The 19883-nt window shown below is 36.7% G+C and overlaps 1 protein-coding gene across 4 annotated transcripts; it reads left to right on the top strand.

Moving 5' to 3' along the window:
• The first annotated feature begins 434 nt into the window (after window positions 1–434).
• On the top strand, window positions 435–19328 carry IP6K2 (inositol hexakisphosphate kinase 2). Of its 4 annotated transcripts, XM_087954714.1 has the most exons (8): window positions 435–494; window positions 1879–1937; window positions 4577–9815; window positions 11591–11888; window positions 13992–14214; window positions 15259–15434; window positions 16850–17025; window positions 18538–19328. In XM_087954714.1, exons 4-8 carry the CDS (start codon window positions 11687–11689, stop codon window positions 19033–19035), a joined length of 1275 nt encoding a protein of 424 aa, XP_087810840.1. In that variant the 5' UTR covers window positions 435–494; window positions 1879–1937; window positions 4577–9815; window positions 11591–11686; the 3' UTR covers window positions 19036–19328. The 4 variants fall into 4 exon arrangements, with proteins under 4 accessions (XP_087810840.1, XP_087810839.1, XP_087810838.1 ...); XM_087954713.1 differs by lacking the exon at window positions 4577–9815; XM_087954712.1 differs by lacking the exons at window positions 1879–1937; window positions 4577–9815.
• The last annotated feature ends 555 nt before the right edge of the window (window positions 19329–19883 follow it).

The raw sequence follows: 19883 nt of genomic DNA, 5'->3' as shown, positions 1-19883 counted from the left end.
GAACCCAGGCATGAAAACAAAGACGAGACATTGCTTAGGGCCAGGGATGAAATAGCATCAGCAACAGCTGAAGGACTCAAAGCTAGCCTAGCCACCCCTTCAGTGGCTTCCAGGGAGCTACCATTTATCCTCCCGCTCTCCCCTCCGCTCGCAGTTACTGCCAGCAAGCCCGCCACTCTTCCGCGGCCCCTCCCGCCCTCACTCCGCCGGTCTCCCCAAGTCCTCATCTTCCCCCCATTCTAACCCTCCCCTTCCCCATCATCACGCGTCGCACGATGTCTGGCCGCCCGCCTCGGCTCCCCTAGTAACAGAGTCGGCTTCCTTCGCCTCCAATCAGCAGAGGCTGACTCCCCCTGAACCAATGGCGACGGGGCGGGGCGGGGCCTACCCTTCTATTCGCGGGGGGGGGAAGGGCCGTCCCGCTCCCCACCGCCATTTTGGCCTGTGAGGAACAAAAGAGTTGAGGTGGCTGTTGGTTTGGAGCTGATTGGAAGGTAATGAGGAAGGTTTATTGTTTGTTTTTCTCTCTCTGGGTGCGCTCGGCGAGGTGGCAAGTCCGAAAGAGCCGCATCGTGTCCGGTGCCCTTGATTCCCGCAATGGGCGCCAGCCAGAGCCGTAATAGGGCAACTGCCTTTCGTTCATTTTAACATACTGAAACTGGCAGCGGTTTGGGGCACCATTTTCACCCCCCCCCCTTCGTTTTACTGAGATCGAAACTGGCTCCTTTTTGTCACCCACGTCCTACTTCAAGGTGTGTGTGTGTGGGGGGGGAGGGCATCCCATTTGAGATAACGCGCTTTTGATCCCAGGGTTGGTGAAATCCCAATATTCTAGGCGTACAAAGGTGTTATCCTTCCCAAGCGAAAGTTTAAAATGTGAGTGTATCCCAGTGTTCCCGGCTACCCGAGTACCTTTGGGATTTGAACGCCGTCTTTCCAGTGACCAGCCCCTAGGAAGTGGCTTTGCAACGCAGTTCAAATACGGCGGCTCGGGAGCGGGAGGCAAAAGGCACCCAAGGCATTTAGCAAACGGAGAAGATGTATGTATTGGGGGAGGAATGTTCAAAATAATGGCCAGCATAAAAAGAAGCATCTTCCTTTCCTAGTTTTTAAAAGTTAGCCTTTGGGTATATAGAAGGTCCAAGCCGGGAGGATGAAATCTCTGGAGCAGCAGGTCAGAAGATGATGGGTTAATGAAAACTTGTATGCGCATGATGAATTTCAAAGCTTCTATTGTAATAGGAAATAGATGACTCATTGCTACTTGGGGAATTTTTTAAAAAGAGGCACATATGCCATTCTCTCTTCACATATTCACTTCCTCTATTGTGTTTACATTTTGCTTTCCCAGTTTTGAAACACTTTGAAGGTGTTTAGTGCAAAGCTTTTTCCCCTGATGTGTGTAACTTTAAATGGACTTCTCCTTTGATGGACTCCTAAAATAAAATGCTGAAAACGTACAGTACTACTTTGCATTTAAATAAAAACAGATCTGCCTTTTTGTTTTGTATTAGATTGTTATATTACACTGCTGACATTAATGATGTTCTGTATTTCTACTCTGATCTTTTAAAAGGGACTTTGCTTTTATAGGTTCTTTTGAACTATATATTGGGGTGCATAACATATTAAGTAATATAAGCATGCTATAAATAATAGAATCCCTTCAGCCATGTATTTGGGAGCAATTCAATAAAGTTCAAACTCAATAGAAGTATTCAAAATGTGCTGTAGAAGACACCTTACTAAAAAAATATCTATTTCACAGAATAGTAGTTTTGCCTGTTTATATGCTTTTTGAATTCATAGTTTGATGCACAGACTAAATGCTGGATTCATGACATTCATTTAATAACAGTGCACATGTGCTTTTTTCAGAACAAGGAGCTCAAAGCAATACATAGCAGTGGAGATACACTGAAATGAACAATATTAAGGTATACATGGAAAATAATGAAACCACAGCCACTTTGTAAGATATAAAAGTCTTCATATTAAAATATTTTTCTCATGAATAAAAAGAATATTTGCTCTTGCTAAACTTTCAGGGTTCACCAAATACCAGTACATGATTGAAAGTTGAGTGCCATAAAAGATTAATATATTATTACTACAACCACTAAATTGGTTTTGTCAACTCAATACTTGTGAGATTCAGTGTGGTAATCAGTAGTGCAAAAGCAACTACCATGTATAGTTGAGGTGGAGTAGAACCAGGGAACCTAGATTCAGGAACACTTGGGCACAGAAATTCACTTTGGGACTTACAAGCAAGTTATCTCTCAATTAATATATGTCAAATATGCTGCCTTTCATGGAGGTTGCTTTAATTGGAAAAAATTTGGAATGTATGCTACTTTGTATTTTGGTGGAAAGATAGGCTATAAATCTAGCTAAGAAAATTACATGGATTTAATTACAGGTTGAATAAGTAAAAATAATGTATGGGAACTGCGGTTCATTCAGGGAATCAAAGATGTGATCAGTGTAGAAATTTAACTTAATTTCTTGTCTTAGTTTAGTAATGGCTGTGTTTACATGATATAAAGATAAAAACTCTTGATTTGAGCTCAACTCCTTAGATAAAACCATGTCATGTTCTTGGCAATAATTCAGAAATGGTTTTCCATTGTCTTTTTTCTTTTCTTTCCTATAATGGGATTTTATAATGGTCCCCATCCAAATATTCATGAATATTGCTTAGCTTTATTAGATCACTGTGCACCATAAAATAATCACAGTGATTATGTGCTAGGCTAAAATATGATTAAGAAATGCAAAACATTCCATGTAGCTTAATAAATCTTCATCTGCACAGCCATCTGTTGGTTTAATCTAAACTCTTGCAAAGAGCAGGTGGTTAAGAAGGTGATGAACAAATAAAGTGTTGCTGCATTTATCAGTTGCAAAGAATTAATGGAACTGAAAAGCAACTGACCCACTATGTTGAGAGAATGTGCTTTATTGATTTGATCTATCCAGTGTACAGAAAAAAACAGGAATATCTTAAGTTAGCCATTTTAGATAAGCTTAGAAGGTATTGCAGCTAATACATTCTTAGGGCTGAAATCACAAAAATAACTGGTATTGATAGAGTTGTATCAAGATTTTGTTCAAACAAGATAAAGCTGCAGTAGCAAGCTTTAATTGTAAACAATCTCAGTGGATCTAAATGTTCAGTTCTGAGAAATAAAGAAAGTATGAGAATATATTCGGATATGCAATAAATTACCTTTGAATCAAACAATTTTATTTGCATCTTAGATCCACAGATGATGCTAATCTGTGCACATAGACCTCAAAATAATTGGAGGCAAGAAATAATCCATTTCTAAGGAAAAATAATAATATTTTCTGCATTATTTATCATGTTATTTTTATGGGAGTGAGCACAATTCACCATTATATCATGACAGTTTTTCATGATTGAGCACGCTAGCTTGGAATTAAGGGAGCAGTAGTTCAAAACATCTGGAGGGTATGAGGTTGCAGGACAATGGTTCTCAACCTGTGGTCTGCGGACCTCTGGGGCTACAATGTTGTTACAGGGGTGCATAAAGCCATGAAGAAATGTTATGATTTAAATCTTCAGTTAAGTCTTGGTGGTTTATGGCCACAAAAGGCATTTAAAGGGAGTCCATGGTGAAGAAAAAGTTGAGAACCACTGCTCTAGAAAGTATTTTTAGCATTTGTGTGATGCACGTTAACAATCTGAAGCTTTATTGAAATGAATTGGTGCTTTCTGGATCATAGGTATGACTATAGCAATAGCACTTAGACTTATATACTGCTCTATTAGTGCTTTACAGCAGGGGTCCCCAACCGCCGGTCCGCGGACCGGTACCGGGCCGCGGAACAAGCCTTACCGGGCCGCTGGTTGCTGGGCGCCGCCATCTTTTTTTGGTAAAAAAGTCCTTCCGGTGAGCTTTTCCAGGTAGAAAGCTCACCGAAGCGCTTCGTCAAAAAGATGGCGGCGCCAGCGCTCGTGAGCTTTTCTGGGTAGAAAGCCATTTCTACCCGAAAAAGCTCACCGGAAGCTGTGCGCCATCTTTTGACGAAAGCGCTCGTGATGTCACCGGAAGCGCTTTTTCGTCAAAAAAAAGATGGCGCCCAGCTGACGCCGGTACCGGGCCGCGGCGTCGAAAAGGTTGGGGATCCCTGCTTTACAGCACACTTGAGTAGTTTACAATCTCAGCATATTGCCCCCAACAATCTGAGTCCTCATTTTACTGACCTGGAAAGAATGGAAGGCTGAGTCAACCTTGAGTTGATGAGAATAGAACTGTTGACAGTTGGCAGAATTAGCCTGCAATACTGCATTTTAACCATTGTGCCACCACGGCGCCATATACCTATAGCAAAAGGAAAGCCTTGGGATGATTGTGGCAAGCAGCTCTGTAGGATATCTAAACATTGGCTACTTAGAAGGGAAGGAAAATAATTGGTATGGGGATTATGTTAAGTTGGGAGAGGAGGGAAAACTACTGAATTGTTGCTGACTTAAAATGAGTCCAGGACATCCAGAATTTTCTGATTGGTTCCGAGTTTAAAACACAACATTTTTTCTGCTTTATAGAAACCCCTACAAATTGGCATCTTTTATGATTCCATGCATATTGAACTACAAACCTGACCATGAGATTTTAGTCTAATGTACTATGCAGATCCAGTGCATGTGTTCTATTTAAAGTCAGTATATTGTATATGAGTCAATTTAGGAACCCTGGGTTATATTCTTTATGCCATTTCCATAAATAAAGTCTGCAAATGAAAGTCTTTCCTATGTCATCTGTTTCAGAAAGTAAGTCTTAGATCAACATTAAATGCAAGCAGTTAACAATTATGCAATAGGAAAATTAATACTATTCTTACTGGTCAAGCCCAGCCGTTTTCAGCCATCCAGAAGGAACCTATTTTCAACTGGTTCTATTCTAGAAATTTACTGCAAAGCGGTGATTATTATTTTTTGTGGTGAAGTACTAACAGAAGTGGGACAAATGGGTATCATTCCTGTTTTCTCCCAAGGAAGATTTTTACATGATCCCTTGAAATTAGATATGCATTTAAGCTGCCTCCATGCTGGGCCAGTGTCGTTTGAAGGTGAAATCATGAGGAAATCTAGCAAGGCGTCTTTATATTGTGCTTAGAAGGACATGAAGATAAGCCCTTAGAATCTGCTAGATGCTGTAATAGATTGCATCAAGGAGTGTAAGAAAAAGAATGAATGGTTGATTCCACATATTTAAAAATATGCACTACATAGATATTTCACCTTCTTAACTGAAGTTCAGATGCTTTGGTAAATGAAAACCATTGGAAGAAAGTAATTAAAATGTATGATGGGATAGCTTTAGCTAATGATATCAGTATCTTCACTTTACTAATTCAACTTCCCTAATAAACTTAATGTTGATCTGACAAGCACTGTTTATATGCTCAAATCTAAACTGCTGAAAATAGCCCTTAAACAGGGTTCTTCACACATTGCTTTTCTTACATCAGGATGCTGTACACCTGCTGAATATCAGTTTAATACTGTCATTGTTGGCATTTATAACTTATTTGAAATATTGAAGTCTAATTTACTTTCTTCCTTTTACTGTAATTCAAAAGATTAGCATTAATATAATGTTGGCTATCCTTGCATATAGCAGCAACTGAATGGACTGCTGATAAGATGCATAGATTTGCAAATATAAAAAAGGCTTGTGGTTAATGAGGTATTATCTTAAGAAGGACAGAAGTCTACACTCAATGGCATCATTGTTGCCTATACTTTTTATATTTATATAAAATCTACGATAACATTGTATATGTAGCATTGTGTTTATATCTACTAATACTAATTACAGTAGAACCTCTGGTCACAAATGCTTCTGACCACTACCAAATCGGGTTCAGACCAAAAAATTCACAAAATTTTTTAATCTGGTCACAAACATATCCTCTGGTGGCGTTCAAACATGACCTCTGACTCAGATATTCCTGAAGACAAAACATTAGAAGATGAAGAAATCATCAAAGTTATGGAACAAATTATGGTCGTGACCAAAGGTTCCACTGTATACATACTGTAATTAAATCTATATGCTGCCCATCTCACTTTCCAAATGACCCTGAGTGGCTTACAATGTAATAAAAATAGAAATATAAAAATTAGAAATATAACGAGTAAAATTGCAAAGGATAAAATACAAACTAAAAAAAATCATGGCCTCAGAGCAGAACAGGTTGGTGCCTTTTCTGTCACTGCACCAACTACCTCCAGCTTACAACTTTTCCATTGGGTCCCCACATTAACTGGTAGAGCCAGGTTTTAAGGGTCTTTCTTGAGGTCCGAAAGGATAGAGGTGGATCTCGCCTCCAGGGCAAGATGTTCCAAAGACTGGCAGAAAATACTTTTCTTCTAGACTCCTCCAGCCTTGTGTGATGGGGGTCTGCAGTAGGCCCCTTCTGCTAGAATGAGTGGAACGGGCCAGTCCCATAGCTCAAAATGACTCCTTAGACTATACCATAAAGGGCTTTAAAGAAGATAATCAACACCTTGAATTGGACCTGTTGGCATAACAGCTCATATAACGGTGTTACTTTTGCCACTCTAGGGACCCACAAAATTATTCATGCCACTGCATTCTGGGCCAATTGTAGCTTCCAAATATTTTTCAAGGGTAGCTCACATGTAGAGCTCATTGCACTAATCCAGATGAGAGATGACCAGGGCATGACTGACTGAGCACAGGGCCTTAAAATCCAGAAAAGGGCGCAACTGGTGCACATATGAATATTGTACAAATATATCAACTGGATCTGTTTTGCTGCAGCCTTAGTATCACATAATTTATTGCAGTGTTCCTGAAGTAAATGGATGTAGTAAAGATTTCAACACTATAGAAAAAATTTAAAAATAATCTCAACAAATGACTTCTGATTCCTCAGTTGAACAGACTGTAGTGCCCACTGATTTTACTTGGAGCCTGCCAGGCTTCTTGCATCACCTATTATTTTTATTGATATCCTTATAATGATAAAAAAAAAAATGGAAAGCTGCCATGCTGAATACAAAACACCAACCTTACATATCAAATGTTTCTGGGTTTTACATAGACCATAGAGGCATTCTTATATAAAATAGGTGGGTGGGCTGCAGGTCACAAAAACATAAATGTAGCTGCTAAGAGAGGTATCTGAGATGGTAGACCAACCACTAGACCAAACTAGCACTCTTGTTAATTTCAGATATGTAATCTGAATAATCAACCATGTTCTCATATAATTTATTTGATAAAGTCTTGGCACTTAGTTTCATGTGTGTTTTAACAATAACTTTTTAAAATTTGAAGTGATTTGCATATTTATCTCCAGGGTAAAATTTTGTAGAAGGATACAGTGAGTGTTCTTTTTTATACATTCTTTTATCCATTACTCATTTTTATACACAAACACACATACATATGCATACATACATAAGATGAGTGGCCTCAGGCTAATTTCCTTTCCTGTTGCTTACTTTTGGGAATTTAACATCTTGAAAAGTCTGTATTCATATATGCTATCTAATGCTGACAAATGGACTTTTAGCCTCTTTAGCAATAACATTGAACTAGGGTTTTCTAACCAGGAAGAAACAAACGTGCTAAATCAACCTAGATCTAAATCACGCCCATTCTTTATAGCCAAAGCTTCTCTATTATTCCATTGGGGAGGTTAAGAATAAAAACAAGATGTTTTTTAGCAATTGATCTTGTTATGGGTAGTTACTGATGCTTCCTATGTTAGAGACTTAGAGCGTTTCCCTTTAATCACTTTGATTACTCTAGTTCTTGAGAGGTGGGTAGAGGAGACATTTTATATAAAAAAGGGCATTGGAATTGAAATTATTCCTCTTAGAGTTAAATCTGTTGATAAAATAAAAAGTCTTATTTGGAATAAAAAATATATTGTTGACATCTAGAATAGGGGTCCCCAATGCCTGTTCCGTGGTGTGCCAGAAACCAGGCCATGCAAACAAGTGAAGTCCACAGCCTCTCCAGTCGGTGGAAGCCCTCTCCATGAAACCGGCCCCTGGTGCCCAAGAAGTTGGGGGCCACTGGTCTAGAACTTGAGATGTTTCCTTTTTCAATTGTTCTGAATTTATTAAAATCTTACAAAATCTAAAATACATGTTTGACTACTCTTAGCTCTAGTTTCCCTTGAAATCTGAAGAAGATTACACAATCATTTATTTGTTCTTTCCCTCATAGACTAAGGTTAATATCAGGTCAAGTTGATCCTCTTGTACTTTCCTTCATCTAAAAAAGAAAGAACAATAGAAAAGTTACTTATTTAGTTACAGGATTTTTACATGCCACAAAAAATGCAACTCTGGGTGGTTTATAGCAATAAAAACAGACATAAGAATAACTTATAAGAATAACCAAAAAAGCCTCAACAATAGAACAATTGCAGTATCCCATCATCACACCTCACAGGGTAAGCTTATCAGTATCCTGGCCCCAACACCCAAAGTAACATTCACAGCCTTCTTAAAGTAACGGCGTTGGGACTAGTTAGAATAGTTAGGAAAACAAGTTAGGGATTTCCTGGAGAATCATAGTTGGCAGAGTGTCTTCTAATTGTAGTAAAAAAAAAAAGTATGTTTCATGCCTCTAAAAGAAGTGTATTTTGCTTTTTCAAAACACTCCATATATTTTCTTCCATTAGGCTGATTAGAGTAGATCTCAACAATGGTATTTTTATTCGCTTGCTACTTATTTTATCCCAGATGTTCTTTGCAATATTGCTACATTGATTTACTTGGATTCTTGAGTGGTGCTAGACAATTTAATATTAGTGCAACAGCTCTCTTCCTATTGTTTCTGTATTTTTTGAACAAATTATAACCTTCAGTTCCTATATTCCAGTTCTGAAGAGTCATCCCAGCAAGTCTGTTTTATGCTGTTTAAGTCATATTGCCCTTATGAACATTTTTCAGTCATGAAGGAGATGTAACATTTTCAAGGGCAATCTTAAGATTAACTAGAGTCGTTACAAATGTTCTGAGAAAAATGGATAATATTTTGCTTACCGAGCCATAAGACATAACTTTAATGATTATGTGTGTTTAGATGCAGATCTGTTGAATCATGCCCTGGCTAATACATAAGAGACTTCAGGTTTGTAACGTCACAGATATCAAAATTCCCTATGGCCATTGTTTGATATGCTGAAAGAAAACAAGTTATAATGAGCTCACAAGGGATGATTGTGAGATGAGAATAGTATGCTTTTTTAGGCTTGTATGCTTTTCTCTGAAGAACATGAGTTCTGGATATGATTTTGGTGTTCTTACTGGATAACATGTTGTGCTCTCCCTCTCTGTCAATGTGTGTTTTATACTGTTAGGGCAAAATTGTTTAAACAATAATTTGGTAACTTTTAAATGTAAATCAATTAAAAAAACAGATCTTTGCTTATTTGAAAATAAGACCCACCAGGAGTTTATGCTTCAGCTGATTAGGCATAAATAAGTCTTCTTCATTTTAAACTTAAGTTCTAGAGACCTAATGGATAAGTCTGCTTTTTCTTGGCATTAATATGAAAATGGTTTCCCATTATCTTCTTACTGGGATGACTTTGATTTACCACATAGCTCTTGCATTTTAAGAATAAATTCTTCACCTTGACAGAGAATAATAACAGTGCCACCTTCTGGATATCTCTTTATTACAGAAATGAACTTGATGCAGTAATTGACAACTTTCGGCTCTAGTAACCAGCTAGAAGAATAAATATTAAATATGCTTACTGCTTACATTTTAAATGAATGTTATGCTACAGTAAGCATTCTTCCATTTAATTTATTTCAATAAATTTAAATAATTATTTTGCACAGTAGAATTTCTAGTGCTGGTATGATGATCTGCTAAGTTGACATACACAGGTTTGGTTATGCAATATTGAAAGCCTCCGTTCCTTACTCTCCTCCCTATGCTTCAATAAATGTACCTATTGATAAACAAAATAATGAATGGCTTTTGTAATCTCTTGGCATTAGTTACAGGATAGTTGCAATCCTTTTTGGGAAATAAACATAACTTAATTCTGTGAGATGTGTTTTTGACTTAATATGCTTTGTACTATTTTACATTGTGATCTTATATTTTAAGTATGTCTAAAAATAGGTTTGTGACCTAGAACACTTTGTGGTCTCTTAGAATTAAGTGAATTATTATTCATGTAATGCTGTTTAGTACTCTGCAATTAAGCACCAAATTGTTTTTAGATGGATAAATTGAAAGATAAAATCAGTAGCTTAATTTGTGTAAAGCCCCTTATATTTACTGCTAAGAGACATTATCTTCTGTTTCTTCAAAGATAATATATTGAATCATACAATGGGTCTTTGAATTTTTAACTGCACGGTACTACTTAAAATTTTAAATATTATTTGCTTGCATGTAGATAAATTCTTGCTAGGTTAAACTTAAAATGGTCTTTTATGCTTTTTGTACATCTTTGTTAGTGGTAAAAATATTTGTGAAACTACATGAAAGTTTTCAGAAGTCATAAAAATGAGGAAATCTGTATTTTTTAAAAATACGATCTTGATGCATAACTTTCCCCCCAGTTTTTTCCAAGGCTGCTTTCATAGAGTATCTTTGGAAAGGTTGAGGTTGTTTTTCAACTTACTTTTGAATTTAAAGTTGATAGCTTGACTCAAGAGTTTTTAGCAAGAATAACAAAATAAGGGAGTTGGGAGGGACTTTGAGGTCTTCCAGTCTCACCCCCAGCCCAAGCAGGAGATCCTATACTATTCCGGACAAATAGCTGCCCAGTCTCTTCTTAAAAATCTCCAGTGATGGAGCTACCCATGACTTCTGTTCCACTGATTAATTGCTCTCATGCTCAGGAAATTTCTATAGATTGGATCTCTCTTTGATAAGTTTCCATCAATTTCTTCTTGCCCTGGGCTTTTTTCTCCCCTGATGTCCCCTTTGAAAAATCAAGGAATTAAAGGGAAACTATTTTTTACACATTATTTTTGGTTCTTTGTAAGAGTTGCTTTAGATAGACTATATATATATTCATTAATTTTATTTTAAATAGTATGTGAATGTCTATGTGCATGTATTAGATGACAAAGGGAAAAAATTAAATGGCAATTCTAGGCTACAATGCTTTTTAGCTCGTTATCTGTATTGCGATATAGAGAAGAAAAAAAATAGAAAAGGGTATCTCCTTTTGCCCTGTGCCTTTGTGTGATAAGTAACTTGGCTAAAAGCAAATAGGAACACTGAGAGAAGTGTGAGTAATGCTTTTCCTGCCCTCTTTCTGCTGACGTTCTCCCTGCTTTGCAAGGGACACACCTAGTAGCTCTCTGCTAATGCTCATTGGCTAATATTATGTGGGGCGTGGTATGCAGACTTTTGCATGACCTCACTCCTGTTTGTCTCAGTGCTCAGATCCGGATGTCTGTTTTCAGTTTCAGCTTTTGTGCCGAGAGTTTCACTTCTGCTTCTTTCTGGATGCAACGAAAGAATCTTTAGCTTTGATGTTCCAGACAAAATAGAATAAAGACACGGGGATTTTTCTTTTTCTTTTTCCTTTCTAGAGACTTACTAACCTGGAATAAATACTTTCTGGAGGAACAGTTCTGTGTGAGTTGCTTTCACCACCGTCCCATTGGTCTGTCTAATGTCCTACAAGGATGAGTCCGGCATTTGGAGCTATGGAAGTGGAGCATTATTCCAAAGGCGTCCTCCTGGAGCCTTTTGTTCATCAGGTTGGGGGTCACTCCTGTGTCCTCCGGTTTAATGACAAGACCATCTGTAAGCCCCTTATTCAGAGAGAACATCAGTTCTATGAGACTCTTCCTGCTGAAATGCATAAATTCACTCCTCAGTATGAAGGTATGTTGCCACCTTTAGAAGGGGGCTGGGTTTAATCCATTTAGTAAAGTCCAATGTTCTTTTTGTCCTTAAAATCTCTTTTGCATAAGAGATTTTAGGGGATTTCTTTTCATATATTTTGATGTTGTCTGAGCCAGGCTGTGGAAATGCAGGGTGGAGATGCTTGCCAGTGGGTCTTTGGGCTGACTAACAGCATTAGAGTAGAACAACACTGCTGGTGATAGCCTGTAAATCGCCCTTAGGCACAGGTAGGTAAGTATATGGATAACAGCTTGTAAGTGTTTTCAGTAACAATATTTTTCTTTCTGATTCTTAAACCATATGTTTTTTAAAAAACTGATATTAAATAAACTGCATAAGGCATGCTGCCTACTGGAAGCTTAACAAGGATTTTCAGATGATCTCTACTGCTTACATTATGATCATGCTATATAAACAAGTTGTCATAGTAATGAAAATTAAAAATTACTGTTAAACATAATCAGCTTGTTTTTAACCTTAAAGAAATGGAAAAAAACACTGTGGCCAATAGGTAGGCAAAAGGTGAAGTACTGTTGTTGAGGTTGTAAAAGATGATGGTATGTGGAAGTGGATATTCCAGTTCTTGTTACCATTGTGTTAGTTGACCAAGACATTCAGTTTTTCATCCTGCAGTAATTTAATTAACTTGAATTTGAAATTCTGAAGTTTTGATACTGTATTCTATTTCTTCATTTAATCAACCACCTTTTTCCCAATTGTTCAATATTATTTGGACCAAAGACTAAGATGAAATGCTTTTTAGCTGTGTTTCTGTAATGGTATTCATACTTACTGAACATTTGAATGTTTCTGATTATGAACTTTCAGAATTAATAGATGAATGTGTGTTTTATGATATTGACTAAATGTAATAAATTGTACTAGCAGATGTGGTTTTTCTCTTGTGGAGATGTGTGGGAGGGATTAAGGGGGGGGGGAGCTTTATTTGGTCCGTTTCTGTTGTTTTTTCCAGGATAAAGCCAAAGGCCATTTTCTAGCTGGCTTCCCCCCTTTCCTGTAGCTCTTTCTCGTATGGGCAGCAGGACTGTCAGTCAGAGCTTCTGCACTCCCTACCCTTGCTCCTGTAGGCCCCACAGCTGCCTGCCCTGCTCAGAAGTACCAGCCTCTCGCCACGAACTCTAGTGATGAGCGGCAAGAATGTGCAGATTGATTGATTTCAGGATAAAGAGAGAGAACTGAGAAAAAAAATATCCCACTCAGCCAGTTGTTACAACTTCTGCCGTAACTTTCCTATATGGTATGGGGCTGCATTCCTGTCAGAACTGTCCTCTCAAAACATAACAGTGCTCTAGAGACTTTGAGATGAGGAGACAAAAATGCTTTCAAGGTTCACCATGTTTTGATGTATCTTGAGTTAAATTTGTTTTGTACTTCATTTTGTTATTTCATTTATGAGATGCTACATAATTGAAACCAATAAAATATATTCCCCAGAGGAAAAATAAATCATTGTAAATTAAACGTGGTGATTCTGAGTGGAAGCCTTTGAATTAGTTGTCTGTTGTAATGTGTGATGTTGTTCTTGTTTTGCTCTACTCTTGCAAGCGTTTCCTTTTCTCTGGAATCTATTAAGAATATTCCCAAAAGCCTCTGTTTTGGATGAATGCTTTTAGATTTGCTATGGAGCAAAACTTAAAGCTTTTGCTGTTTCTTTGCAGGGCATATCCCCCTGCAAGATGTAAATATGCAATGTTTTACATCTCTCCTAGAGTCAGATAAGCCAGATATTTTAAACATAATAAAAATTTTCAATAATTGAAAATGTCTCCTGTTATTATTTGAGTCTTACTGTGCTCACAAGAAAGAGAAGAACCTCCTGTATCATCAATGTGTTGTCTTCATGATAAATTGTCTTCTCTGTGAGGTGTCACTTTGTCTAGATGTTTTGATATTTGTTAGGTTGACAGATGAGTTTTGGCCTGTGGCAAGATAAAAAACTAAGGATTTGGGGTAAGAGAAAAACCAAAGTTGCTATATTCTTAGTGTAAAATTATGTTGTGTTGTGATGTTTTTATTTTTACTTCTCATGTTTCATGTTACGTCTCATGTTTCTTCTTAAAGGAGTGGTATCTGTAAGCTTTGAAGAGGATGAAGATGGAAACTTGTGCCTAATAGCCTATCCATTAAATGGAGATCATGATAACTTGGAAAGTATAGATAATTCTGACTGTGAACCCAAAAATAAATTGCTGCGGTGGAGTAATAAAAAGACTGTTTTGCTAGAAAATGAAAAGTTAACTAAAGAATGGGTCAGGCAGCATAGAAAAGAAGAAAAAATGAAAAGGTAATTGACAGAATGTTCTACTTCCTCATTGTTGAAAATATATATTTAAAACTTGATTATAAAGGACATGCAAGATTCACCTGCATTTAATTTGGAACATAAACCTATGTTTTATATCTATGAATTTTGTGCAGGACCAGAGCATACTAAATACTTACTTGGAATAAGCCCATTGAAACTAGTGGAATTTTATGACGATTTATGTTATAAAATATGCCTTATAATTTCTGAAGTAACAAAATGCTCTAACTATTTTTGCAGTATCAGATTACTTATATGGAGTTAAATTTGTCAGTTCTACCACATCAATCTGATGCTCAGAAAAGAGCATATTCTCACTTAAAAGCTATTATATATATATATATATATATATATATATATATATATATATATATATATATATATATATATATATATATATTCTTAAGTTTTCAGGTACTTACATGTATGGCCTTCAGCTTTGTTAGGAGTATTTTCCACGTCATTGTAGTTGTGCTTTTAAAGTTGTAGCAACGTTTCAGCAGAATCTCATCTGCCATCATCAGGCTTCTGTATTGTGTCCGTCTGTGAGTCAGACTTTTATTTAAATCAAATTTAAATCTGAAACCACTGTAAAAGTCTGACTCACAGACGGACACAATACCGAAGCCTGATGATGGCAGATGAGATTCTGCTGAAACGTTGCTACAACTTTAAAAGCACAACTACAATGACGTGGGAAAATACCCGAACAAAGCTGAAGGCTATATATATATATATATATATATATATATATATATATATATATATATATATATAATGTATAAATTTTCATGACCCATCCATCCTTGATAAAATGCAAGTGCTCTTTGAAAAAAATGGTGAAATCTTGATTGAGAGAAAATTGGAGCAAATTGTTTAGATAATACTAATGATTGTCAATATTTAGTTACAAATATATTACAAAAAGTGAAAGTTGACACCTTATTCAATTCACAATTCAGTTTATATTTGAAAATATTTGATACTTGTATTTAACCACAAACATTTGTTTTTATATTTCAGTCACAAATTAGAGGAAGAACTTGAATTGCTTAAGAAATCGGAACTATTGTATTATAGTGTTGAGAAAAAGGGGAATGTCAGTTCACAGTTTAAGCACCATAATCCTTGGAGTATGAAGTGCCATCAGCAGCAACTCCAGCAAATGAAGGAAAATGCAAAGCATCGAAATCAATATAGTATCCTTTGTGTATTTTATACTGTTTGTACAAAGGCTGCAAAAAACAAGGAAATATTAAATTACTTAAAGTAGACATACAATTCAAACTGGACGTCTGATGCATTGCTCCAGTGTTAAAGGATTACTTCTGCTATTGAGCATTCCGGCTGTTTTAATATTTCTTAGGAGGTATCCATTAGCAGACCTTGCAAGTCAGCTGCCTTCGCCGCTACTTGTGATTAGCTTGTGTTCTCTCTTGTTTGAGGACATGACTGATTAATTATCATGTGGGTTTCTGCAATAAAAAGGAGCTGTATCAGGTCAGAAGGCATTCCAAGACAGTTGTCTGTATTTATATCAATTCATTTTAAAATTAAGAATACACTATAGTTCAAAGCTAGATTATGAACTGACTCTTTCAGCACCATCAGAGGCATTGACGGCTTGTCATCTGAGCAAGTTCGCATCAGTTTTGCTTTAGGTTTTGTCAGTACAAAGATCAATTTGCCTTTTTATGCATAGTTTTATGATACAAGCACACATTTCTTAAATGATGGAGTTATTTGCTATTGAGTTTACTCCATTTTATATTTTCAGGAAACAGCTTCTCATTTCTTAAACCCAACTTAGTGTAAATTGATCACATGTTATTTGGGGGAGGGGTTGGTTGAAGTGTCTGTACATAATATTTTAGTTGATAGCCTGAGGGTTTTTTTAAAAAAAAGATTTGAGAACAATTGAACAGGATTCTGTGCTCTTACAACATTTTTCATTTCACTGGACTTTTTTGGTACAATTTAGCAATCAAGACACTAGGCTGTAAATGGCTTGTGTGCAGCAAGTTGATTTAAAATGGTAGCTCTGAAATGTAATAAACATCTTAATTTACAGTTTGAAGGCAGATATTTTAGTTGTTCATTTATTTATTAATCAAATTTAGCTAGCCGCCGATCTCACCGAGGGGATCTATCTACTCTGCGTGTTGCACAACGGTAAATCGTTTCAGTCAAACCTCGTGGATTAGTTCTAAAGACAAATTTCACAGAGAGACGATCCCATCTCTCCCCTGGCCGAGATGGTCACCCAAACCTTCAAAACTGATTTGGAGGGAGCAAGAGCAGGAGAAAGTCTCATCAAACATGTTAGATTTCACTCATTGATAATTTCTGTCATTGTTTACAGCAGAAGTTCTCAACCTTTCCTTCACCACGGATCCTCTTTAAATACCTTTTGTGGCCATAGACTATGGCCACGGACCCCCAAGTCTTAACTCAAGATTTAAAGCATAACATTTCTTCATGGATTTCCTGTGATGACATCGCTGCCCCTCAGTGGTCCACGGACCACAGGTTGAGAACTAAGTGGTTTACAGGATTTATTTTTATTTCAAGTGTAAGCAAGCTAGTAGTTATATCATTTTCCTTAACTAAATAGAATTTATTTTATTGGAAAACCTAACCTCACGATATGAGGTGCCTTGTGTGTTGGATCTCAAGATGGGAACCCGGCAGCACGGAGATGATGCATCTGAAGAAAAGAAAGCTAATCAGATCCGGAAATGCCAGCAAAGTACTTCAGCAGTTATAGGAGTTCGTGTGTGTGGTATGCAGGTAAGGTTTAAACAGGAATAATTCATACTTGGGATAGGATAGGATAGGATAGGATAGAATTCTTTATTGGCCAAATGTGATTGGACACACTAGGAATTGGTCTTGGTGTAAATAAATGAACGACTCGCAATTAAAAGTGATTATGTATGAAACCAATAGCTACTTATTTGCATTTGTACCCTGCCCAGGGTCCCTCTGTGAAAAAGATGGGCAGTTTTGAAATGTGAAAAATAAATAAAAATAAATCAACTTCAATTTTTACAGTACAATAAAGGAGAATATTTGTAGCTCAGGGTAGAAGTGAGGGGTCCTTGGTCTCTCTGGGCTTCACTGTTTTCTTGCAGACATTTCATTACCCAAATTAGGTAACATCATTGGACTAGCATTCAGCACCAAGGACCCTCACCCCTTAGTTCATTACATGTTTTGTTTGAGGAACATGAGCTTTTGTTACAGCTGGCATGAAAGAGTTGAATGAAGGGGAGTATGAATTAATATTTCTGGGCAATCTGAAAATAGTTCTGCCTTGAATCCTAACTGCATAGTAATTCAGTTATATTTTTTTCTACACAGTTTTATAATCCCTCCTCTTCATAATTTTCTAGTGGATACTTTCTTCATCTTGCTCAAGAAAGCTCCAGAATATGACTGTAATCATCTGGATAGGGACTTAGCCCAATTTGCATCAATAATTGAACTAGAATTTTAAAGAACATTTTTGTGAAATAGTATACTTTTCGATTCATTTTTGTGATTGTAGAGACATTGTTGTTTCTTTCATATATGTTCCTGCATAGAGAGATGATGGAACTATTTCGTCTTCTTTCCTGAGACGATGCAGCTAGCTGTGTTGCAAAATGCACCTTGCCATATTGTATGAAATTACAGTGAATAGATAGTATGATGCAAGAGTCAAGACGTGTTATGTTTTGATCTATATGGGCTGGCTAGTCTGGCTTCACTGTAATAAAATAGTAGAAATTGTTGCATTCTGGTCAATTCTTTCAAACTATAGATTTATCCTGTGTATTTTTTTAGGTGTGATACAGACCACCGTGTGATTATAATTTTAAATACTATTTTTCTCCTTCATGGATAGGCCACCGAGTATGCTAAGCAGTGGTACTTAAGTGCCAGTAACTTTGCCAACAGAGTTAACAAGCACAGGCGTGATACTTCTATTTATGGACTGAGTTATGGAGTGACATTATACATGCTGGGACTTGATTTTCAAAACACTGGGCAAACATATTTATAATCCTTCATAAATTATTTAGTTATATCTCTTATTTTTAAACAGTGTAATTCTGAAAAAAATTACTTTGCAGGGGAAGAAATGCATTGGAGAATTGATAGCAAGTGGGTTAATCTCCACTTTACTTCAGCTATGGCAGAATAGCTTGCAAATAAAGCAGTTAATATTGTATCATTTTATCTCTGTGCTTTATTTCAGTAAATACAGTACCACTCTATTTAGTGCTAACAGATCCTTTTCTTACTTTTTTCTTTCAGGTTTATCAGCCAGATTCTGGCCACTTAATGTTTATGAATAAATATCATGGGAGAAAACTTTCAGTCCAAGGATTTAAAGAAGCACTTTACCAGTTTTTTCATAATGGCAAATATCTGCGACGAGAACTCTTTGAATCTGTTCTAAAGAAACTAACTGAATTAAAATCAGTCTTAGAGAAGCAGGAATCCTACCGCTTTTACTCCAGCTCTTTGCTGATTATTTATGATGGGAAGGAATTACAAGATGTGGTGGAGGACTCGGACCCAGAAGACATTGAAGGTCTTTCAGAAGAATCATCGGATGAATCCGCATGTGCATATGCCTACAAGCCTACAATTAGTTCCGTTGATGTTCGAATGATAGACTTTGCCCACACTACATGCCGGTATTACGGAGAAGATAGCGTGGTGCATGAGGGCCAAGATACGGGTTATGTTTTTGGACTTCAAAATTTAATACTTATTATTAAAGAAATAAGGGACGAAAGTAGCGAATAAACATTTAGAATGCAAAACTGTAGAAAGCACTATAATGACTCTTTGTATTCCAGAAATACCGACCACTTTCTTGTGGTAGCAGCCTGTACAGCCTGTGTTGGGAGAGCCCCATCAGAGTCAGAGCTGTTCAAAAGAGGGCATTTCCATTTAGTGGTGCTAGATTTAGCACTGACACATCTGGGTATCTTTATTATTTATTTTAACTCTTGTAAACATTCCATATTTGATTATCCAGATACCTCCGTTATTCCTCTCTGTATATGTATCAATAAAATATTTTTGTTCATTGTAAATGATGACGTTCTCTTTCTAATCTGTCATTTATTAAAATATCCTGGATGTTAACTATTACGTTACACACACTAACTTTAAATTGAGGTCTTCACAAAATAAACAGTTATTTTCAAAACACAATGCTAATGTATTCTTAGTAGATGGCCTTCTAGATGGTCACAAAAAATATAGTACAATAAATTGACACTTTTTCCCCGCTCCCCAGGAAGTGGGATGTGTAATCTGGTAATATGTGGGATGTCTCACGTCCTTGTTAAAATACCAAGCATTGGAGCTTTGTATCGTGCAGGATGATATCAGAACTTGGTGTCACTGTTATCGATGTTTCCGTAGTCTTGATCTTTACGCCTATGCCCAAAGCCTTGATCTTGCTAATAATTCTGTTCCATGCTTTTTCATCTTGGTTAATATTTTTGAGGTTGGCTTTGCTCAGCTAAGTGGTATTCTTAGTCCTCACTTTGGAACTTTGAGTAGGTCTATTGGAAACTTAACACTACCTCTTTGCAATGGACTTATGCATGCATAGGAAATTTATTATCTTCACCATGCAATTT

The sequence above is a fragment of the Notechis scutatus genome, chromosome 2, assembly GCF_049901735.1.
Source record: "Notechis scutatus isolate UNSWTSFEM ecotype Mainland chromosome 2, rNotScu1.2, whole genome shotgun sequence".
In the NCBI taxonomy this organism is placed as follows: domain Eukaryota; kingdom Metazoa; phylum Chordata; class Lepidosauria; order Squamata; family Elapidae; genus Notechis; species Notechis scutatus.
The sequence above is the reverse complement of the archived record's forward strand: the minus strand, read 5'-3'. Positions and strand labels throughout refer to the sequence as shown.